The sequence below is a fragment of the Coenobita brevimanus genome, chromosome 57, assembly GCF_032717465.1.
Source record: "Coenobita brevimanus isolate Jiangsu-jjx chromosome 57, ASM3271746v2, whole genome shotgun sequence".
In the NCBI taxonomy this organism is placed as follows: domain Eukaryota; kingdom Metazoa; phylum Arthropoda; class Malacostraca; order Decapoda; family Coenobitidae; genus Coenobita; species Coenobita brevimanus.
The window spans coordinates 49747310-49760725 of record NC_137010.1 but is presented as its reverse complement, the minus strand read 5'-3'; the positions used below and the strand labels follow the sequence as shown (position 1 = coordinate 49760725).

Genomic DNA, 13416 nt, shown 5'->3' with positions numbered 1-13416 from the left:
AATTTTCTGTTATATTACGGAGTGTCGGAGATTTAAAGGAATTGTTCGAATGCTGACCTTGACTTGGACTGTTAAAATACTTTGTTGAAACAATATCTCTAACTTCCTACAAAAATTTCATTGCTGATAAGTATATAACGGATTTCTTATTGCTTTTGACCATTGTATTGTCGACAAACTCAGTATCACATATGACAATAAAAAGAGTATCAGTTTTAGCAACAACAAAATCGAACAAACACCTCCAGCCAATCAGAATCTCTGCCAGAACAGTGTTGCCATACATGCCTGGCCAGATTAACTGGTATGAGGTATAGTGGAGTACCACAGGGCTCAGTGATGGCACCAATCATGTTTTTGGTGTATATAAATGATATAGACAGTAACACTGGAAATGAAAGCTATCTAAATATGTTTGCAGATGATGCAAAAATACAAAGGAGAATTACTAACACAGACTCTTGTAAAGAGCTACAAGAAGAATTAAATAAACTTCATGAATGGAGTAATACATGGCAAATGGAATTCAATGTGGACAAGTGTCATGTAATCAAGTTTGGTAAAAGTGGAAAAAGATCTGATTGGAATTATATGTTAGGAAATAAAACCCTACACACATCAGAAAGAGAGAAGGACCTAGGTGTGATTATCAATAACAGACTATCTCCGGCTGACCACATCAGTGAGAAGGTACGGAACATGTATACACTGCTTGCAAATATGAGAATAGCATTCACATACATAAATGAAGACATGATAAGAAAGATAATAACATCATTCATCAGACCAACCCTAGAGTATGCATCTGTAGTCTGGAGTCCTCATCTCAAAGAACACATAGACAAGATTGAAAACGTTCAAAGGGCCGCTACAAGATGGGTACCAAGCTTAAGGGATCTAAGCTATGAAGAAAGACTAAATAAACTGAATCTACCAACACTACAGGAGAGAAGGAAAAGAGGTGACATGATTATGCTATATAAATGCATATCAGGGAAGGGGAAAATAGACATAATGATTACTTAACCTACTGGGAACCATCAGCAAGAGGACACTGCAAAAAACTGCATAAGAAGAGAGGCGATAAAGACGTAAGGAAATTTAGTTTCCCAAATAGAGCAACTGATCAGTGGAATGCACTACTGAATGAAATAGTGTGTGCCAAAACAATTCACAATTTTAAGGATATGTACGATAAATATGGTTTAAGACACTGGACAGTACGAGCTTGACTCATTCCTGTAAAGATACAATTAGGTAAGAACGCACACACACACACACACAGAATGAAGGGGGATCAGATCTACTGAATTTTAGAGAGAGAGAGAGAGAGAATGAAGGGGGAACAGATCTACTGAATATTAGAGAGAGAGAGAGAGAGAGAGAGAGAGAGAGAGAGAGAATGAAGGGGGATCAGATATACTGAATACTGTATCCTATATATCAAATATTCAATAATACCATGACTATACAAAGTTCACTTTAACTTGGCTTAATATTACCATCGTTTCACTATGAATGAGAAGCTTTCTTAGGGGAGATGCACTAGTGTATGGTGCTTTTCACAAAGTGGTATGGAAAGGACGTAGTTCCGTAATACTGACTTTATCTACCACTGAGCTACGTGAAAAAATGTGTTTAAAAAGGATGAAAATATGGATGAAGTTAAAGTGTAATAGTGAAGTGTGAGTAACAGTAGGTGCAAGAATGAGTCAACATTTCTTAATGCTCAAAACAATTTTCCCTTACCTTCATCATAATAAGACCAAGCTCCTGCACACCCAGAATTGCATCCATATGGAACAGCTCGTAAAACTTGCCCATTTTGAAGAACAGCACTGTGTCATAATGCTGAGACTTCAGTTCCCACCACTGCCTCATGCCCTGATAGATGAAATGATTAGGTAAATGAGCATTAAGCTACTGGTATCATTATTTACATTCCCCTAACCCTAATTCCCACTAAAAATGTAAAGTGTGACACACACACACACACACACACAGCGAGACAAAAGTTAAAGACAAAATATAATCCATTACAGCGGTCAACAGTAAAAAAATTATCATGAAAGTTTTGTGGTGCTCTTGATAGTTTTAGGTGCTGATTATAAAAATCTCAACCATTTTTTCCTACCACGTCTAGTTTTTAGGATGAATGATGAACCTTCATGTTGAAACTGTATATAACAATATTCATATATATTCCTATTCTTAACACTGTTTATGCTTTTTTGCTGTTGTTGTTGTTTATTGAATCAGTTGATATGTCAAGGCAATGCAGAAATAGCCCCGATTGTTTCTGCCATCCCTGTGGTTCATTCACTCCCAAGGGACAGCAACACAGCATCACGAACGTTATCAAGAAGGTCTGTCGTCTGTACTTGGGCTGTGCTCTTGCAGATCAAGACAGAAAATGGGCACCACATGTGATTTGTACAGCTTGTTCGAATGGAATAAGAGAAAAAAGGCAATGCCATTCGCTGTTCCTATGATATGGAGGGAGCCAAAAGATAGTGCTACAGATTGTTGCTTTTCTAAGATCAACATATCCGGGTTTTCTGTCAAGATCAAGCACAAGATTGCTTACCCCAGTAGGGAATCCGCTATAAGACCAGTGTAGAACAACGATGAAGATCTTCCCATTCTAATACCACCAGAAGATGGTATTGCCAGTAGCGACGATGTGGAAAGAGATGTAGCCCAAACTGAGTCAGATGAAGAAGCTGAGGATGCAGAGTTTTTAGCCGACAATGAAGACACACCTGAACAGTTTCTCAAGGAGAGTTGAATGACTTAGTTCGAGATTTGGGACTACCAAAGGACAAGGCTGAACTCTTGGCATCTTGTTTGAAAGAATAATGTCTGCTCAAAAAAGATGTTTGAGTAACATACTTCAGAAAACAAAATGATCTTTCTTCATGTTTTTCTGCTGATGGACCACAATGTTTTTGCAACGACACTGATGGACTGTTCTGCTGCCTTTTACAGGAGCATGATCCTTCTCAATGGCGTCTGTTCAATGATTCATCGAAGAAAGGCTTACAAGCGGTGTTGCTGCACAATGGGAATATTAAACCTTCTGTGCCTTTAGGACATTCAGTGCACATGAAAGAGCGCTATAAAAACACTGTAGCTCATTTAGATGCCATAAAATATGAAGAATACAAATGGAAGTTGTGTGTAGACTTGAAAGTGATCAGTCTGCTGATGAGACTGCAACCAGGTTTCACAAAACACTGTTGTTTCCTATGCCTCTGGGACAGCCGTGCAACTTTCAAGATCTATGTACAGTCAACATGGCCACCTAGACAAACGTACGAGCCAGAAACTTCGAACATCGATAATGAGCCCGTGGTTGCTTCCGGAGACATTCTTCTTCCTCCGCTTCATATAAAGCTTGGCGTAATGAAGCAGTTCATGAAGACACTGGGAAGAAGAAACACTGAAGCATTTGGATGTGTTGCAGGCAAATTCCCAGGCATCACTGAAGCTAAACTGAAAGAATGAATATTCATTGACCCACAGATAAAGGAAATTTTGAGAGAACACAACTTCAGGACCTATCTGGCCGATGTGGAACTCGCTGCCTGGACCTCATTCAAGTGGATGTGTGAAAATTTCCTGGGAAACAAGAGGTTGCCAGACTATGAAGATGGTGTTATGAGACTATTAATTCATTTGCTGCTATGAGGTGTCAGATGTCGCTGAAAGTTCATTTTCTCCATTCGTACCTAGAGGTTTTCGAGCAGAACCTGGGAGCCGTCTCTGATGAACTGGGGCAACGCTTTCATCAAGATATCAATGCACTGGAGCATCACTATCAAGGCTTCTGGAATGAGAGTATGCTCATGGATTACTGCTGGATGCTGTACAGGGACAAGCCTGGAACGCATCATCGAAGAAAGTCTAAAGCTCAACGATTTTGAGTAGTTTGACCTTCGCAAAAGTGAACCGAAACTCACTCTCTGTTATATGTCTTGCAGGGGAGTTTCCTGTTTTGTCATTTCAATTTGGATGAAAATACAATATATACGTGGACTACTTGGAGACACTGAATTTATACGAGGAATCAACATAGTTAAAAAAAACTTCGAAACCTCAAATATACTAAGAGAAACTTCGGTGTTATCAGCAAGCATATTCGTCCAGTGGTAAAATTCAACCAAAATGATAAAAGGTAATTTCCATAAAACTGTGATGTACTAAGCTAAAATGGACTGCATATTAGTGAACGTCGTCAAAAATAGGTCTAGAAATATTATACTGTCAACGGCCATACCACGTTGAGTACACCGCTTCCTGTCCGATCAGCGAAGTTAAGCAACGCTGGGTCTGGTTAGTACTTGGATGGGTGACCGCCTGGGAACACCAGATGCTGTTGGCATCCCTACGTGTCAAGTGGGGTTGGTGGAGGATTAGTGTCCCTCCCTGTAAAAAACAATTAACTCTAAGCCCTTGGCCACCCCGTTTGGGATACATGGCGTCTAGCAATGAATGAATAAATGAATGATTTTATACCTGATGAGAGAAAAAAGTTTGATTATGTAGACCTGTGTTATCTATCTATCTATCTATTGCCAGACGCCTCAATCCCGTTTGGGGTGGCCACAAACAAATCGCCTCCAAGTCGCCCTGTCCCCCGCCATTTCACTGCCCTGCTCCCAACTCACACCCCCCTCTCTCATATACCTCTCCACCCCATCCCTCCATCTCATCCTCGGCCTCCCCCTCCCTCTTCCCCCCTCCACCTCACTCACATACACTCTCTTCGTCAGTCTTTCACCCTCCATCCTCTCCGCATGGCCAAACCACCTCAGTGTGTTCCTGTGTTATCAATGGGGGAAAATCTAGATCAATGAAGAAGATATTTGTAAAGTACTAATCAAAAATTTCCAGTCAGTTTTTACTAAAGAATGTAGATTTGCAAGAGATGAAAACAAACAAACATGCCCACACATATTAACAGTTATACGTATAACAAAACACAAGGTCCAGGAAGAGATGAGGAAATTAGACAGGGAAAAAGCCAATGGCCCTGATGAGATTTCATGTTGGGTATTACAGGAATGTGCATAAAAGCTGATCAGTCCATTACCCTTAAAATTCTGAGAATCCATAAGGCAAGGAAAACTACCTGATATTTGGAAGAAAGCAAACATTGTGTCCCTTTTCAAGAAAGGAAATAGGCAAAATCCACTTAACTACTGACCAGTGTCACTGACCAGTGTCGTAAGCAAGATGTTTGAAAAATGGATATGAATAATTTGAGTAAATCACCCGGAAAAACACAATATGATAACACAAAGACAATTTGCTCTTAGAAAGGGAAAATCATATGTCACTAACCTAATAAGTTACTATGACAGAGTTGCAGAAATGATACAGAAAAAAGATGGCTGGGTAGACAGCATATATTTGGATTTCAAGAAGGCATTTGACAGAGTACCACACCAAAGACTTCTATAGAAACTGTACCATCAAGGAGGAATCCAAGGTAATCTGTCAACTGGATGCAAGATTTTCTCAGCAAAAGGGAAATGAGAACAGTCCTAAGGGGAAATTACTCATCACGGAGAGAAGTGACAAGTGGAGTTCCACAGGGCTCAGTGCTGGCACCAATTACGTTTTTAATATATATATGACACAGACAGCAACATTGGAGATGGAAGCTACTTAAATATGTTTGCTGATGATGCAAAAATACAAAGGGAAATTACAAACACAGACTTTTGCATAGAACTATGGGAGGAATTAAAAAAGCTTCTTGAATGGGATGGCAAGTGGAATTCAATGTGGACAAATGTCATAAAATAAAATTTGGAAAACATGAAAAAAGACCAGACTGGACGTTAGGAAGTGCAACCCTACACACATCAGAAAAGTAAAAGGATTTCAGGATTATTATCAATACCAGACTATCACTGGCTGACCACATAAATGAAAAAGTAGAAACATGTACACACTGCTTGCTAATATGAGGGTAGCTTTCACATATATAAATGAAGACATGCTGAGAAAGATAACAACATCATTCATCACACCAACTCAGGAGCATGCATCAGCAGTCTGGAAGCCGCATCTCAAAAACACATAGATAAGGTTCAAATGGTACAAAGGGCTGCTACAAGATGAGCACCAAGTTTAAGGGGCCTAAGCTATGAAGAAAGACAAAAAATTAAACCTACCAACATTAGAGGAAAGAAAGAAAAGACGAGATATGAGGTTATATAAATGCATCACAGAAAAAGAGAAAATAGACATAAATGAGTAAATAACCTATGGAGACGCAACATTAAGAGGACACTGCAGAAAACTGCAAAAAGAGAGGTGATAAAGACATAAGGAAAAAAAGGGCAGCTACAAGATGGGCACCAAGTTTAAGGGACCTATACTCCTTCTATTCTATTGAGTCACTTTAGGTGTGGTTCCCTCAGGACTGTGACCGCTAACGATGCTGCCACATCTAGTCCGGGGAAGCCAACATTTTCTTTTTTCATTTCTTTCCTTTCGTAGAATGCTAAGACGGTTCTTCTAAGTACACACAATTAATGGTCCTCTGTTTGCCTTTTCTTCTAAGAAATATTTATTCACATTGTAAATAATTTCTTTTGCTTGGCTGTGGAGGACACGAGAGCGTTTTTGAAGGAGATGCGTCCATGACGGGGTATTGCTAATAAGTGACCCGTGTCACAGGGTCAGGCCGCAAAACTTGCCAACGTCACAAAAACAATGTTGCTAAGTCTTATGAAAGCTGCTGTTTTCATCCTCAAAAAGAATCATTCATAATAGGTATAAAGCTTCTTTTTATAAATGAATCTATAGAGTATCTAAAATACATTTACAAGAAATTAATAGCTAAAAATATGAGACTTGTTATTTATAATTACAGATTTGGCACTTAAGCATTCTTTACACTCTTTAGCCAACCGCACCCAAAGTGACTTGATAGAATGGAAACACAATAAACTATGAAGAAAGACTCAAAAAATTAAACCTACCAACATTACAGGAGAGAAAGGAAAGAAGATATATGATTATGTTACATAAATGCATCACAGGAAAAGAGAAAATAGACGTAAATGAGTAAATAACCTGTGCAGACGCAGCCTTCTACCCTAGCTGTGACAGTTTGAGCAATGAGAAGCGGATTTTCACGCCAAAATGGTCCTGGCCAAAGAAAACAGCTCACTTGTGTGATGATGTCACGGGCTGATGAACTGAGCCAGTGTTTGAGAATCTTAAGCTTAAGCTAGCTTAGGCACATAAAAACTTTTCCATCTATCTATCTACAGCCAGACACCATAATCCCACAAGGGGTGGCCAGTTGTCTCTGAGTTGGTGGTTTTATGGGGAGGGGCACTAATCCTCCACCAACCCACTTGTTGACACACAGCGAACATGTGTGGGTTGGTTGTATGGCTACCACCCTGTGTTGTAAATGGTTTCCCAGCTTACAGAAAACCATTACACTTGTCACTTAATGTAAAGCCACCTGAAATGGAAAAATTAGTAATAAAAAGTGACAGGCAAAAATGGAGAAATAAGAGAGGAAAGCAGACACAGAAAAAAGAAAGATAAAAGTGAAGAAAGAAGTAAGCAGCACTACATCTAGTGAGTGGATGATGGTGGCCATCACCAACAATATTTCCAGCCAAAAATGTGCTATAATGGCAAGATTGTGAATTTTCATCTCACAATAATAACAAACAGTGCTACAACCAAGGGATTACTGTACCATAATATTCAGGCATAAAAATATCAATTTCCCATATTTCTAAATAAAAAAAGGATTAAAGGTGTAGTCGAGGAGGGCACATAAAGCTGTTGAAACCTATCACTTTCCCTTACATTCCATTATGAATTTGGATGGAGAGAGACTAACTAGGAGAGTATGCAAATGAGGGTTAGAGGGGTAGAGGGAGGGTGAGACCAAGGATGAAATCATGGGATGGAGTGGATAGGAATATGAGCGAGGAGGGTGTAAGTTGGGGGAAGGGTAGCTAAATGGCAGGGGGCAGGAAAATGTAACGGCAATATGTCTGCAGCCAGCTGGCATCTGGCTATAGACAGAGATAGACAAATTATTTATTCACAAGATTATTGCCCTATGCACACCATTTGACACACTGTTACTCTCGAAGACTGGAAAACAAACAACATGGTAGTTACCACACGTACATTCATCATCATTCATCATCTAATCCTATGTTGCCTCATGAGGAGCATAGGCTGGGGCTAGGCAAGCTGATGCTGACATTTGAGATGAAAGTGACCAGCCCTACTCATCCCTGAGTGGCACTGCCTGAGCAACAAATTCCAACCATCCCTTGGATATAAACCTTCACAGGCTCAAACAGACTGGAGCACCTTAATTACCCACTGAACCAACAGGCGTTATAATTTGGCTATAAGGTTACCACCTAGCATAGTAAATGGTTTCCCGGTGTACAGTTACCATTTGGCTTGTCACTCTGTGCAGAGCCACCCATAGACAGATGGAAGGGGAAAGAATGAAGGAAAGAAAGACAAAAGAGGAAGGAGGGAAAGATGGAAGGAAGAGGGAAAAGGGCAGTCACTCACTCAAGAGCAGCAATACATCAAGTGAGTGGATGGTGAGCGCCCCCACCTACCAAGCAGGTGAAGGAGTACAGGGTGAATGAAACTTGCTTCACAGTTGGGAAAACACGTGAAGAGGCCGCACGGTAGGGAGAGGGAGCAGTATGTGGCAGCTAGCCGAGGCAGAAGCAACAGCATGCACCCAAAGACAGCCTCTCTGTGCAGGCAAAAGTTATCTCTATTACTCACCTTTGTGCTCCTCAACAACTTCACCTAGCAGTGAGAGGAAACTTATGTTGGAAAGACAAAGGAAAGCTGAGTATTTTGGTAGTTAAGTGATTGATAAAAGTGTGAAGATGGCCAAATTCAGCATTTTTACCCGTAAGGACATGTTTAAATCCCTCAAAGGCTTGAAGAACATGGGTTAACGAACCCATCTGCAAAGCACATGAAAACTGCACAACACTAAACTTGACCATTTATATTGAGCTGAAAACATGACTGAGACCAGCGATGCAACTGAAACACTGCAGAGTAGTAGACAAAGGGTTGTACTGCACATCAAACTGTACACATTGGCCAAGGTCAAAGAGTTCACGTGGGAGAACTACAATCTGGGAACATTTTGATATCACTTCATAATAAAGCTCGGAACTGAACAAGAAATGCCCCAAGGATTTATTACATCAAGATTTTCATATGTGTGGCAACATTATCAGTCTCAGAGCTGCCAGTTGCACTCTTCCCTTCATCCTTTACCAACTGCTGAAGCATGCATAACACCAGTGACAACAAGTACTTGCAAGCTACCTATTGTATTTTACCTTTCATTCTTTACCAATCAATGAGACATGTATAACAATAGTAACAGCATGTACAGTGATCCCCAGGTTATTGCATATAGCTGGTACCATGACAAGTGCATGATAACAAAACTGCGCGATAGCGAAAGCAAAGTATCTACGTGATTTATACTAATTGGTACTAATCACCCCACCTGTAAACACATATTTTCTCTTTAATAATAATTTAGAACCACTAAATACATACATATTGTTATGGGAAGTATCTGAAAGACAAATAGGCATGGTTAGGTTAATGGAAAATGATGACAAGGGCATAATACGTGAAAAACACGCACCATATAGAAACCTGAGATGAGCTTGAGTTAATGGTTTCTGAGGCTAGGGGCTGGAGAGTTAGTGGTCTCTACCACCTGGGATTAACTCCTCCAGTAGGTCCTCATCCTTGAATCCTACAAGCTCTCAGAAACCACAAACTTGACACCATTATTGTCTGCAAAAACCAAATCAGGTGCCCGATAACGAAGTTTTTAACCAAAAAATGGGCGATAATGGTAGGAGAAGGAATGCAGTTTTTTATCTAGCAGTGATAACAAAAACCGTTGTAACCATGTGTGCAATAACCAAGGGATCACTGTACTTGGTTTGCATAATGATTTGTTAACTGTTTTGTTCAGTATAGTTCTTCCACAATGAAGACATACCTATGGTATCAAATCACTGCCATGGTTACAAAAGGAGGTATTCACTCACTGAATTTTCCTGTCACCCTGCATCTGGGTTTGCAGGTACCCCTAAATACTCTCTGACCATGAACAGTCAGGTCTCACTGTACATCTGATTGCAATGTGATAAACTGCTATAACAACAAACGAGAAGTTTGACCCATCTTTGGAATATTGATAGCGAACTCGCCAGAATTCTGTCTCCCAGTCAGCTGATTGAGCCAAGATGCCAGCCAGTGCTTACAGTGCTCGTCAGAAGTATAGAGCGCCCTGCGTCCCTCCTGAGAAACAAACCTTTCAACATTGAAAAAACATATAAATAATGCATTTTATTTACCTTTAGTGCTTCGTAGGGTAGCCTTTACGTTTCTTCACGGACCTGAGACGTCTTGGAAGTGAAAGGGCGAGGCTCCTGAGGTGCTGGAGGGGTATTTTGTCCCAGGAGTCACGAATGGCGGCTTCCAACTTAGGCAGAGAGCTCACGTCTTTCCCTTGGAGACTCTTCTTTACGAGGTACCAGAGGTTTTCAATGGGGTTGAGGTCTGGGCTATTTCCTGGCCAGTCTGTCATGAATGATACCTCGCAGTCACGAAGCCAATTGGTGACCGATTTGGCCTTGTGAGCAGGTGCACCGTCCTGCTGAAACACTCGTGCACCTGTTAGCTCGAAGGAGTCTGGTAAATGATCACACAGAAGCTCCAGGTAAACATCCTGATTCACTCTGATGTTCTTGGGAAGTACAACAAGCTTCCCCAAACCCTTCCCTGAGAAACAACCCCATACCATGAGTGAATCAGGATGTTTAACTGTGCTTTCTACATACCGTGGGTCAAGTGGGTCACTACCTTTGCGTCGATACACACGTGCTCCTCTGTTACAGGTAACATTAAACGTTGCCTCATCAGACCACAACACTGACAACCATTGCTCCTCACCCCAGGTTAGATATTTATTAGCAAAGGAAAGCCTACGAATTCTCTGGCTCTTGGTGAGAAGAGGCTTTTTCACAGGCCTGTGACTTGTGTAACCAAGCTCATGCACCCTACGAGACACTGTTCTCACTGACACCTCACCAAACACTTTCGGGTTGCTCTCCTTAATTTTCCTTGCACTCACACGAGGATTAAACTCCACTGCACGTTTTAAAACATTAACAGACCTTGGGGAAGTTTTCCTAGGCCTACCAGACCGCGGTTTCTTTGTGGGAACTGCACCACCGTTTTCCTCCCGAAACCGCGCACACCAACGACGCACTGTCGATCGTGCCACACCAACCAATTCACTAATTTCCTTTGTCTGGTGGCCTGCCTCCTTTAGAGCAATGATCTGGGATATGATTTCACTCGATAGTTCACGGGTAGGTGCCATAACAAAGTTGTGAAGGCCAGAAAACTGCGGGACACTCGGTAAAAAATGGCGCAATTTCAGAGGGACACTCGGCGGAGTTCCTCTCTCTCAGGCAGCCCGTGGGCGACTGAGGCGGGAACCAACCAGCGCGTTGGAAGGCCCCAGGCTACCGTGACGTCATGCTCGGAGCTCAAACTTGTGGCTCAATTCTTACCCCCCAGAATGGGGTGATTCTTTTTGGGCCATAAGTATTGCGCGCCTGGCGGACAACGCTGAATACTTCTGACGAGCACTGTAGATGCACTGTGATCATCTGCCTTACCTTCAATTTTGTGTGTGAAAGGCCACTGGAACACATTGCAATTGCCAAATACGAATGCAAGTGCATTACAAAATAGTGCAATGTGCAACATTAAGTGAAATGATAACTTTCTGCGTGTGTGGGCAATACTGAAACTTGCGACTGAGACATGGCATCTGGCAAGGATGCTACCCAAGCGGAAAGCGTGGTGTTATTGAGAGTGCTGAGGGCAAGCCTAAAAAGGTAATTTATATTTTAGGTTTTACATTACTGTACATGGTCATAGATATCCTGCTTAACCCCAACGAACCCATATTATATCGACCTTGTTATATGATAAATTGTCATGTGATGGGTTTTCACTTGATGTAACCTCATCTTATAGTGAGGCATGACTGTTGCACTGTGGTTTCAGTTGCCCGCATTAGTACATGACTCTTCAGGCCTCAGATCAAGATGACACCCTTCCCTAAAATTATTACTACCGGGTAATAGAAAATTAATCAAGCACCCAATTCAATCTGCCCCAGCTGTTCACACAAGAATCCCTAGTGGTAAGTGTGGTGCTACTGAAGGTCCCGAGGGCAAGCTTGAAAGGGGGCTCTCTCTCTCTCTCCCTCTCTCTTTTAAGGTTATATAATTATGTGGTCACAAACCCCCTTCCCTATCCCCACAGAACCCATGCTACATCAACTTTGCTGTACAGTAAAACCTCGATATACCGGACTTCAATAGACCAGAATTTGTTTTTATCGGACTCAAGGAGCTACCGGACTAAATTACTATATATCGGAAAAAGTCCGATAAAGCCAGAAGCAGTCCGGACTGCCTGACCACTTCAGCTATGTTCACCGTGATCAGGTAAATAAAGGACATGTTTATCACTGTATAATATAGTATTATTATATATATTATACCATTTGCTTAATGTAGTGAAGTTATAACACAGTACAGTACAGCAATGGAAGTCAAAACAGTTTAAAAATGGTTCATGCGATCCGGACTAATGTCTGATGTATCAGAAAAAGTCCGGATTAGCAGGGGGAAGTCCGGATGTCACTTTTATCGGAATTTCGCATTTTTCGGAATGGTTTCGGCCCCAACTAGTCTGTTATAGTGAGGTCTTACTGTATGTTAAATTGAAATGCAATGGTTTATCAACTGACATAACCTCGTCATTCAGTAAGGCATGATTGTCGTACAATCATCAAGTATAACAAGGACAATATAGACTGGACACTGACTGTGGTACTCAAATATGTGTTATTCATACAAAATGTTTGCAAGTATAAGGGTACAATGCACTGTAGTTGGCTGACTTTCCAAAACTCTCACTTTTACCCTTTTTTACCATCCTACCCCACATAAATTACCCCCTATTGATACCCACTGTAACACCTGTCGAACAGGGCAGTACTCCCATGGTGGATGGAAAGCTGATAGGGAGAGCTGCAACTCCTGTTTCATCAGCCCTCGGGACTAGCTCCTGACCATCCCCCTTTGTTGAACTTTTTCAGTGTTTCAGCAACACACAGAGTATGCTAGCATGCATGCTCTCTAATACAATTTCCACTAACTGTCAACACTAAACTACATGCACATTACACACTTGCATTTTCTATTCAAAATTTTACTAAAAATAGTATCCAATCACCACACTTCGGAGTCCCCAGAAGGGGGGTGA

The 13416-nt window shown here is 41.2% G+C and overlaps 1 protein-coding gene and 1 non-coding gene across 2 annotated transcripts in view; one reads left to right on the top strand and one right to left on the bottom strand.

Moving 5' to 3' along the window:
• Msh6 (DNA mismatch repair protein Msh6) overlaps positions 1-13416 on the bottom strand; it is a 746240-nt gene that overhangs the window by 516596 nt on the left and 216228 nt on the right. Inside the window, exon 7 of the mRNA XM_080274091.1 lies at positions 1750-1884. Coding sequence (XP_080130217.1) covers positions 1750-1884 — 135 coding nt within the window. The remainder of the gene's footprint in view (positions 1-1749; positions 1885-13416) is intronic.
• Positions 4266-4384, top strand: LOC145402501 (5S ribosomal RNA). The gene has a single exon (XR_013897796.1). It is a non-coding gene; the product is annotated as a 5S ribosomal RNA (ribosomal RNA).